Below are 11,784 nucleotides of genomic sequence, written 5' to 3' on the forward strand. Positions count from 1 at the left end.
ACTTGGTACTCATGGAGTTAACTGTAATAGTTCCTTTATATTTGATGAAAACATTCTTTAAGGAAAACCCTTATTTCCTTTAGTAAAAATGGTAACCACAATAGTTCATTCTATAATCACTTATTTTATACAAGCTATATATAATCTAATATCGAACGGATAGTTAATTGTATGAATATGCCCTAAGCCCACAACCAAATAAGGAACAGGAAGTAAGGCGGAAATCACACATCCAACTGCCTATCAGATATTAATCATATATAATCCTGATGTATAAACTAAGGTATTATATAATTAACCACTAAAGGTCCTTTAAGTTATACTGGTTTAATAAAATGGATTAAACCCTTTTACTGATAAGTTTCTAGTTTAGTCTACTACATGTTCTATCTAAAAAGTATGTTTTTGTACTAGAAAACGATGTATTGAATTTGTATATTATGACTTGACCCATACCTGGTAATCCTTATGATTACTTGGTGTATACGGAATATATATATATATATATATATATATATATATATATATATATATAAGATTGAATAAATAGTATATTAGGTACATCTGCTCTAAGCCCACAACCAAACAAGGAACAGGAAATGAAGCGAAAAGCACACATCCTACTATATGTTAGAGCCGATTAATATATATCCCTGATGTATAAACTAAGGAATCATAAAGTTAGCATTATAGGCCCCCTCTTAACTGAATGTATTAACTACCTTAAAACCAGTTTGTTAATTAAGGTTTAAATGTGAGATGGTTGTAACCATGCTTGATTGACTAGTATAAGACACGACGTTCCAAAGACATCGAAATGGTATGACATTTGTCACCCATAGACCTGCAGGTTCCACTGTAGCTAGCAACAAGGTGTATGATGGTCAATCTAGTATAGATCTATACACAAACTCACGCTCTCCCTCCAGGAGACTTTGTTTACAAAACGCGTCCTAACAAGTATATTGCTAAGTCGTGAAGTAGTGGTTTCACATTATTGTTATCTTGTTCTTGTTTTAGTATGTTCCTCCCCGTTTCTCTTTATAGTATGTTCTTTCTATTTCTCGTTATAGTATGCTCTGAACTCTTAAACTATACCCCTTATAGTTTACTAGTATGTTTGTTTGAACTGTTATTGATTTGAATAAAAGACTCATTTATCTACTTAGTTATGATTGTACTTTAAAAACGGTGTTTTATAAACAATAGATCAACATAAATTAAAAAGAGTTTTTGAAATGGTTTTGATCACTTATAAACCATAAGAAATCCTTTTAATGTGATGGTTATCACAAATAACATTTACACAATTTATCATTGTGTTCAACTTGTATTCCCCCTGAAAGCGTTTAAAAACATTTAAAAGATTGATTATAGGGGTATGAACTCACCTTATGTAGGTGATTCAACTGCAGATTCGTGTATGGATGAGGAGTTCCAAGAATAAATTCCCGAGACACAAACGAGTCCTAAATGACATATAACGACATATATAGGCATGTAATTAGTGTTTAACACGACTAAAATGCAAGGAAACAACCTAAGGGACTAAGGAACACTTGAATGAAGTGTAGAGTCACATTTGATTGATCAAAGGGAAGTTCACGGCCAATGGGATGTGTTTACGGCCATACCAAGTGTGTACGGCCGTACACACTCCAAGAATGGTGAAATCTGGGTCTTGATGCATGGGGATTCAAAGGTTCAAGGGTAATAAGCATATAGAAGTCCCTGCTTTCTTTCCCTAACTAGGTCGCAAATACTATTACATACTACTCAGACTAGATAATTCTTCGAATGAGAGATCCTACCCTACAACGGTTGGACTCAGACAAGAGCTACGAAACAAAGCTAGACCTAACCTTCTGAAATTATTTAGTCCTTGCAATATGTAACTTAACATATTCGTTTACTAGTTAGCGAAAGACAACTATAACTCCTAAAAGCACAAAGCAAGCAGCATTCGGACATCAAGTATACATAATCAAGCATATACTACTCAGGCTATCATCTTGACTAATCTGTACTAGTATGCAGTTCTCATAAAGTTGAAACACATATAGCAGGCACATAAGGCATTCTTCCTAGATCCTTAGTCCTAATCTAGCATGCTATTCTAAATAGATAATCATAATATAACATAAACTTATATGGGTATATTGGGAGTACTTACTTGAGCTCGGCTGATTGCATGCACCACACCCTTCTTCTCTTTTCAGAGTTCTTTTCTCTAAAAATGCTTTTGGCTTTTTCTAAAACTCTTTTCTTTTCACACATTCGTTTTTACAAAAATTGATTTTCCTTTTTGAAAATTTCTATACCAATTCCTTAGTTTGAGTTCAGACACACCTGAAAGTGTGCCCGAATCCATCAAACCAAGGCTCTGATACCAACTTGAAACATCCCAAAAATACATGCAAAAAATTTCATTTTTAACTCATTAATAAAACCATAATTATCTTTCAACATATAAAAATCATAAACTATGTATCTCAAGAATAACATAACATCTGTCAAATATATCATAGTATACACATCCTAGGCTGAACAAATGGTGTGTACACTACAATCTTCCCGAGCTCCTCTTTTGAAAATTGAAGCACCTGAAATCAAAACTGAAACTGTAAGCACGAAGCTTAGTGAGCTCCCCCAACTACCACATACCATACAAAGCACATATCAATAATAACATAACTCTGGGACTACTCCCACTGCATCGAGATGAATCCCGACATTAGCTTACCCGACATCGAACTCCTGTCTGGCATCGAGCTCACCCTGGCATCCGACCGCATCGAGCATCGGGCTCACCTCGGGATCGGGCTTACCCCGACACATACACATCATAAAATATATCATAAAACACATAACATAATCACATAATCTGCATCGGGCTTGCCCCGACATCAGACCGAAGCCTGGAACAAATACATATAACACATAAACTAGCATACATCGGGCTTGCCCCGAAATACATAATACATGGCATAATGACTAACTTACATCATGCTTACCCCAGAACATATAACATATAACATAATCACATATACTGCATCAGACTTGCCCGACATCGGACCGAAGTCCGGAACACATAATACATAACACATAATCATGCATGAATCACAAAGACATCAAGCATACATAACTACTTCTTGGGACCGCCCCGGCTGCGGACCGAAGTCCGGAAACATATAGACTGCATCGGTCTAACCTCGGCATCGGGCTCACCCCGACATACTCTACTACTTAAACAGGCCGTCATTGGTGCCTTAGACCCGTTCCTACCGGAGGAAAACTCACCTCTCAAACTGGATGCTGAAAACTTGGGCGAGGGTGTCTCTGTCAACTGTTCCAACGACTCCCTGACTATTATGACAAAAAATAAACACTTAGTCAAAAACTGAGAATCCATCTAAGGGTAAAATGACTATTTTACCCCTTTTGATCTAAATTGGACCATGACCGAGGCCCAATCCTTTCTAGTCTTTTCAAACTCACTAAGGCCCTTAAAGTCCTCTAATGGCCCAATTTTCTAAATTGGGCCCAACTCCTTAAATGGGCTTTCCACCTAAACCCAAACTAGCCCTTAGGCCCTTAACTGTCTCCTGGTGGCCCATCACGACCCAACATCTGCTAACCCAAGGATTGGCCCCTAACCGAGTCCCAATAATGCAAAGTACACAGTCTGAGTGTACGCTGAGCGTACTCTTCTGTATGCTGCGCGTATAGCTTGCATGGCTTGTACGCTGCGCATACTGGCGTGTACGCCCAACGTACTCCTCTGATAAACCATATTCTTCAAAACTGCTTAATCCCTTAAGACACAACTTCCAAACTACAGATATGAGTCCAATAGCCCTTCTTAACCCATGCAGTTGATCACTTGGTGGCTTGCACCTCACCAAATGAGATCAAACTTGTAAAAATAACAACTATCTTCATGGAAATGGCTAGATCTCTTGCATGGATGCAAATAGGGCCTACAGATTGCAACTTTACTGCTCAAGGGACTCAAATAACTTCATGGGTGGCAACCCTAAGTCCAGAAACGGATTTGCATCATAAAAATCCATTCTTGAAACCAAAAGGGACAATATCCATGAGAACCTAGATCTATGATGTAGAAGCACCAAGATGAGAACTTTATACCTTCAATAGGCTGGAATTGATGTAAAACCTCTGGATTTACAAGCTCACTTCAATCTCTTGCTTCTTCTCTAAACACCTTCTTCTTCAAAAACACCAAAATACTCCTCTAATGGCCATCCAAGGTCCAAAATCACTCAAATGAGGGCTAAGGGTCAATTTCTAGGGTTTAGAGGGTGGAGGCTGAAGATATTAGGGTTAGGTTATGAGATAAGGAGCTTAAATAGGGTCCAAGACCCTAAAATAGTGTTCAGGTCTGATTGGTGTACGCCCAACGTTCATATGGTACGCCCAACGTACTCCGAAGAACATTCGTGACCATCCTGGTCAGTACGCCCAGCGTATGGCCTTTTTCACTAGTACGCCGAGCGTACTCGGCTAAGCCTGAAACCACTAAACTTCCGAAGACCATAACTTCTTCGTTATAAATCCGTTTTCGACGATCCTTATATCCACAAAAAGGTAACGAGAAGCCCTACACTTCTATAAACTCATATCTTCCTAAATACTTTCCGAACAAAAGTCCATTTTTCACAAAAGCCCAAACTGACACTTTACCGAAATACCCTTAGGCTCCAAAACACAAACCGAACATCCGGAACACTTCTAATGCATCACTCGCACCCAAAATGGCCTAGATCTTACCCTTTCAAAAGTCATAATCCTTATGACGACCGGCGTTCGGGCCACAGCCCCAGACTAGGAGTCAATTCAGAACAGGGCGTTACTATTTGGGTAATTTGTGCGTTTGGTCTATAACTTACTTTTTAACTTGGATGATCCATACTATTTATTTTTATTGTGCGTAATAAACAGTAGAGATCATCCGAGTTAAAAAATAATTTAGGGACTAAACGCACAAATTACCCAAATCACATGGACCATTCGTGTAATTTACTTTTACCTTTTTCGGTTTGTTCACATCTAAGTAACTATCTTTTTTTGTATACATCTAGGTAACAAATTTTTTAGAAGTGTTCACATATGACCAGATATAACATGTTAGAGCTGGTCATAATGGTCATATGTTAACACTAAAAAAAGTTCGTTACCTATACGTGTAAAAAAAATATTTACCCAGATGTGAACAAACCAAAAAGTTAATTAGACTATTTCCTTAAGTAATAATATATTAGCAAGAAATTAATTTAGTTTTATATTTATATTTCGGAAAGGACATAAAATGTCTCACTCGCCTCTTTGATCAATCAAAACCTCTCTCGAACATAACTCAGCCTCCCTTTTACTCTTTCTATTTGAATCAGTGAGCTCGGAGAAGACAATGGCTACATCATCATCGCCGCCGCAGTCGGACAGTGAAGTGGTGGCGGAACGGAGGGGAATACCCGCGGCTTCTTTTGTTAAAGACGTGCAAGCTTATTTGAATCAATTAGGTCTTGATGTCAACTCCACCCTCGCCTTCCTCCAAGAAAGGTCTCTCATTTTCATTCCATATATCTAAGCTTGTTTTCTATAGTTCAATTTTACTATGCTTTGTGTCAACGTTCTAGAAAATCTCAGATCAGATCAGCAACTGTCGTATTAGGGTTTATGAGCGGTTTTTGTGTGCAAAGCGTCAATGAAGAAATGCGCTGTTTCGTTGTTAAAATTTTGATTAACTAACAGTTTGAATCTTCTAATTAAGCTAAATACAATGTCCGATGTGTTTTATTTGGGATAACAATCCAGGAAATCGATTTGAACTAAAATTGATTTTACAGAAGTATCTACAATTCTAAATTCCTTCGGATAAATGTAATCTGTAACTAAAAGAATGAATTGATTCTACACGTCAATTTCTGATCCTGTTGTATATAGGATAACTAGATGTGAAAAGTTTAAAAACTTAACATGGAGAAATAAACTTTTATTTTAACAGATTCCAGTTTCTTTGACAGATTCCATTCCTTTTTTTTTTGGTATATTCAGGCTTCAGCAATACAAAGTGGTTGAGATGAAACTTCTTGCACAACAGAGAGATCTTCAGGTAATATACACACTGAATGACCTATAAACTGAAAATGAACAATATTATTCATTTAATCAAAACTATATAAATATTTGCTTTCTGCTTTGTAGGCAAAGATTCCAGATATTGAAAAGTGCTTAGATGTTGTTGCTACTTTACAAGCTAAAAAGGACAGTGATGAGGTCAGTTATTGTAAAAAAAAAAAAAAAACTAAATCCTTTCTTTTTCTTCTTGGATTGATTAATTTTTCTATGGTTGATTGATATTTTTGAGAAATGTTCTTTTCTGCTACAACATTGTACACAAAAATATTCTTCCCAATTATAACAATATACAATTCTATAATAAAAAGAAATAAAACTATGATGCTATTTCTTGCATTGAATTGTGAGATATTTTATTTATTTAATTTTGTTTTCAGGCATTTCTTACAGATTTTGAAGTATCTGAAGGCATCTATTCGCGGGCCCGGATTGATAATACAGATTCTGTGTGCTTATGGTTGGGAGCAAATGTAATGCTGGAATACTCATGTGAAGAGGTGCTTATTTTTTTCTTAAATATTTCCTCTAGGTTTAAGTTTGGGTGAATTACACTTTTTGTCCCTGTGGTTTGTGGGTTTTCACAGATATGTCCCATCCAAAAGTATTTTTCATCTTTTTGTCCCTGAAAAGTATTTTTGGCACATTTTTGGTCCGTGAAGTGGATGCCGTGTTAACCACATGTAAAATCACTATTTTGCATTTAGTTTTTAATTTTTATTGATGATTGTTGTTATTAGGGTAAATTACATTTTTGGTCCCTGAGTGTAGCTGGTTTTTGAAAATTTGGTCTCAAAAAGTTTTCTCTTCAAAATTTGATCCTTATTTGAGGTTCTTGTAACATTTTTGGTCCTTGAGTGTAACTTGTTTTTGCAATTTTGGTCACAAAAACAGTCATTTTACTTGAAACGGGGACCAAAAATGTTACAAAAACATCAAATAAGGACTAAACTTGCAAGAGAATGTTTTTGCGAGGATCAAGATTGAAACAATCAGCTACATATTATTGTTGTTATATATTAATAATAATAATAAAGTAAGTAAAAATAAGGAAAAATGGTCATTTTACATGAGGTTGAGGGCTTAAAATAAACGGTGTCCACTTCACGGAGACAAATACTTTTCAGGGACTATATCTGTAAAATCAACAAACTACAAGGACGAAAATTGTAATTTACCTTTAGTTTTGTAAATGAGTAACAAGTTAAACATGATTAAACAACATCATCAAAATGAATAGTCTAAAATCGATCGGATCTTAAGAGGGTTGTAAATGCGACCCGTTTGTTTGACCTTTGACCCATTTCATATTTATATCTATATATTTATAAATTTGACCCATTTAATATAATATAATTTAATAATATAATATTAATACAGGCTACATCACTCTTGCAAAAGAACTTGGAAAATGCAAAAGCAAGTTTAGAAGTTTTAGTTGGTGATCTACAGTTCTTAAGAGATCAAGTTACCATTACACAGGTAATACTAATACAACCCATTTCATTAAATTATGATTTTTTTTGTATCATTTGATGACGTGGCGCTGATGTGGATGTTACTTGTGTGGATTAGGTTACGATTGCTCGGGTGTACAATTGGGATGTTCATCAACGAAGAGTTAAACAAGCTTCTTCTTCCTCTCAAGATTCATGAGAAAAATTAAAAAAAAAAATCAGGTGAAATTTCTGTTTTGGTTTTTTATGAATTTTGATCTCATTTCAACTTGTTGGTTTGTTTCTATGCATCCATTGTGTAACATTAATGTTTGATTATTGTGTTTAATTGAACTACTTTTCTTTCCCATTCTTCTGTTTTGCTACATTTTTTTTTCTTTAATTTTACATTTTTACTTGAGATATTTGGTTAATAGTGGAACACTGTTATTGTAGTAGAATAGTTAATAGTAAGATAGCCTCAAAAAGTTAAGACTATGCTTGGCGCGTTATAGCTAGTTTATAAGTTACGATATAACTTTACTACTTGAGCTTTTTTAGGTTGCCATGGTTGACAAGGAAAAAAAATAGTTTTAGAAAGCTACTAGAAGTAGCTTTTCAACTAGCCAATATAATTATTACTTTTTGAAGTTCTCCCATTTTTCATACGGAAATCTCCAATAAAATCCTAAAATTTTGGCCCAGTTTACGTTTTAGTCATAAATTAATTTTTGTTTACGAAAAAATCATAAATTAACTTTTATCGGATTTTAGGACTTTTAGGGAGTAGTGAGTCGTTATCTCCCGACCCATTGAACCCAGTGAGTCATAAATTAATCTGTCTTTTTTTTTTCTTTATCTTTTCCAACCTACAAAACATGGAAATCTTATCTTTCTTAACCTATTTAACCCATTTACTTAAAAAAAAAATACAAAACAATTAAGGTACAAGTTTTAAAACACATTGTACAAGAGAAAATGAGAGAGAGAAAGTAGAGAGAGAGAGAGGATGAGGTTGGTTAGTGAAACCAATTAAACAACCCGCTGAAAAGAGAGAGATACCGACGGTAACTCTATTGCTAATTAAGATTTTAGCTTGATTGTTTTGTATTTTTTTTAATTGAATGAGTTGAGTGGGTTGAAAAAGATAGGGTTTCCGTGTGTTATGGGTTGGAAAAGATAAAGAAAAATGAAAAAAAAAAACTGATGTGGCAGTGGGTTGGGAGGGAATGACTCCCTCCTCTCTTGTTAATTATAGTAAATGCATTTTTCTATAGGCCATTTTATGTCATTTTACACTTTCCAGTTAGTTTATCCGTTAGTTTTTACCAAACGTTATTTTTTATAAACCAGCTTATCAGCAGTCAGGTTAGTTTTTTAGCTGTCAATTAGTTTTTCAACTCCCAACTAGTTTTTTAGCTATGAGCTAACAAACATAGCCTAAACCGAAGCAAAAAGCTATTTATAACCCACAAGTTTAAGGCTCATAAGGGCTCCACTCCGGGGGTGTTTGGGGTATCTTTTGAGAGGGTAAAATGACTTTTGGAAAAAGATAACAGAGAAAGAGAAATGATGTTTGGTAAAAGCTCTTTAAAAGCTCCTTTTGGATTTTTTATAGAAGGAAAACTGACTTTTTGAAAGTCAGGGAAACCTGGCTTTTTGGAACTTTTCCCAAAAGTCCTTTTGCCCTCTCAAGAGATAACCCCAAATACCCCCTCATTGTTGTTAACTCTTAGTTGTTACTTTATACCATTTTTTTTACAAACTCATGCCACAAGTAGTAGGCTAGTGTTGTTTTGTATATTTTATAGAGTAAATGGTTTGGTCAAGATTGCACGTTTGGTCCCTAACTTTTCTTTTGCACTTGGATCGTCCCTATGGTTTGATTTTGTTGTGTTTTTCGTCCCTCGTATACATAAAGCTAGGGACCAAACGTGTAATTTTGACCGAACAATAGGGACCAAAAACACAACAAAATCAAACCATAGGGACGATCCGAGTGCAAAATAAAAATTAGGGACCAAACGTGCAATTTTAATCAAACCATAGGGACGATTTAAGTAATTTACACTATTTTATATTAAGTGTGTGTGTGTGTGTGTTTTTTTTTTTTTGGTAGAAATGATGTTTAAAAATATTTGATAAAATGATGGTTTAATTAGGGAAATAAAAGGATCACATAAATGAGAACAGCCTTGTAAAAAGTTGCGACCTAACTGAGAAGAAAATACATTTTCTTTGATTTTTTCTACTTAGTGGTTCTTTATGTATTGAGTTAAAAAAGAAGTATTTGTATGTGACTTTTGGGACCAAACTATATCCTAATTAAATGGATTAAGAATGGGACAAATACTTATCTTATATGACTTTTGGGACAAATACTTGCCATTTGTATATGACTTTTGGGATCAAACTATACATAAATTATTATTTTACATCAAATTGATAAACATCTACCCTAATAAATGAAAATGTTATTGCCACTTGTCATTCTTTCATTTATTTGGCCACATGTAATTTTGTCATAATTTTGAAATATATTTATTTTCCACTTGTCAATTACTTCATTATTTATTTCCACTATATCATTAATTTAGTTTCTATAAATTAAACCTACTATAATAACTATTAATTTCAAATTTCAAATTTCAAATTTCAAATTTCAAATTTCAAATAAATTTACACTTTAAACATTTGTATTTAACATTTTATTATAATAAATCGTTTAGTACACATGTCTAACAATTAAACACATAATTTTAATTAATTTATTTTTTGCATTTTTCTTTTCACTTATTTCATATTTCAAATTCAAATAAACTCTTCATTTAATCGCTCATGTTTAACATTATGTTTTAATTAACCCGTATAATATACGGGTTTCACAACTAGTGGTGTAAAAAATGGGACAAATACTTAATCTTCTCCAATCCATTACACCATTTTTTAAGACAAGAAAGAATAAAATATTTAAGGTGTATTTTATAAATTTTAAAAACTACCTTATAATTTATTAGCTTTTTGCAAAACTTGAATAATGTTTTATTACATCCAATATGGTTTCCTCACAACATTCCATGTAGCGATATAGTTGGTTGGTTGGTTGTATTTACTTCTTCACTTGTCAATTAGACTTTTATTTATTTGGGTCCATATTTTCCAAACATAATTCAATTACTTTATGATAAGTGATAATTAAATCCTTAAAACCTATTAAGCTTGTATGTTATCTAAATAGCATCAGTAGATTTCTCTTTATTATCTTCTTCTAACTCTCTTTCTCATAAGGTAAACAATTGAGTAGATTTCTCTTTATTATCTTCTTCTAACTCTCTTTCTCATAAGGTAAACAATTGAATCTATTCTGCACAAAAAACAATTTCAGAACAATCGAATAATCCATAGTTGACTGTTATCATATGCTTTTCTCAAATACCTTCCTCCTCTTCTTCTACATCCCAAACACACATAATTCTATTGTTCTGAAATGAGGATATAGATGGTGTTTCTTTTTAACTTATTGAGCTTAATACTTTCTCCGTCCCAAAATTATTGTCCACCTTACTATTTTAGTTTGTCCCAAAATTATTGTCCACTACCAAAAGTAGATATACACTTTTACCATATTATCCCTAACATTTAATAAAATAAATTTGAATAATTACAAACACACATTTCCCATTAGTTTTAGAAAAGGACAAGTGAGTCATTTTACTCAAAAAGACAAAACTAATGATTGCTTTTATTAATCTATATGTTTTTTTTGTCTGTGGACAATAATTTTGGGACGGAGAGAGTATTATCAACATTTAATATGTTAAGAATTTTTTTTTAAAATACAAATGAATACTTAACATGAAAAGCAGGAAGGAGGAGGGTCTATGAATTCAGATAAAGATGTCTAATAATTACTGTATTTTTTTGAATGAAAATTTGTATTTTATGTTTCATGTTTGGAGACAACTATAATTTTGTTGTTTTAAGGCTAAAAACAATTCATTCGTCCGAGTAGTTCACCCTAGGCAGCGCCGATCCTTTTCTTTAGGAAGAAGGACGGTTCGCACAGGATGTGCATCGACTATAGGGAATAGAACAAGTTAACGGTGAAGAACCGTTACCCACTCCCGAGGATAGATGATCTCTTCGATCAACTGCAGGGTGCATCTTGGTTTTCCAAGATCGATTTGAGGTC

General features: G+C 33.9%; 1 protein-coding gene across 1 annotated transcript; it reads left to right on the plus strand.

The window, feature by feature from the left end:
- The first annotated feature begins 5,336 nt into the window (after positions 1 to 5,336).
- Positions 5,337 to 7,962, plus strand: LOC111881837 (prefoldin subunit 3). The gene is made up of 6 exons (XM_023878230.3): positions 5,337 to 5,580; positions 6,076 to 6,133; positions 6,226 to 6,297; positions 6,537 to 6,656; positions 7,537 to 7,638; positions 7,732 to 7,962. Exons 1-6 carry the CDS (start codon positions 5,429 to 5,431, stop codon positions 7,810 to 7,812), a joined length of 585 nt encoding a protein of 194 aa, XP_023733998.1. The 5' UTR covers positions 5,337 to 5,428; the 3' UTR covers positions 7,813 to 7,962.
- Positions 7,963 to 11,784: the final 3,822 nt, after the last annotated feature.

Source organism: Lactuca sativa, chromosome 1 (assembly GCF_002870075.4).
Source record: "Lactuca sativa cultivar Salinas chromosome 1, Lsat_Salinas_v11, whole genome shotgun sequence".
Classification (NCBI taxonomy): Eukaryota; Viridiplantae; Streptophyta; class Magnoliopsida; order Asterales; family Asteraceae; genus Lactuca; species Lactuca sativa.

What these genes read in the sequence shown, in the direction of transcription:
- LOC111881837 (XM_023878230.3), top strand. Translation starts at nt 5,429, where the DNA reads ATGGCTACATCATCATCGCCGCCGCAGTCGGACAGTGAAGTGGTGGCG. An exon ending in CACAACAGAGAGATCTTCAG is followed by an intron (nt 6,134 to 6,225) that starts GTAATATACACA and finishes TCTGCTTTGTAG; the next exon opens with GCAAAGATTCCAGATATTGA. An exon ending in ATCAAGTTACCATTACACAG is followed by an intron (nt 7,639 to 7,731) that starts GTAATACTAATA and finishes TGTGTGGATTAG; the next exon opens with GTTACGATTGCTCGGGTGTA.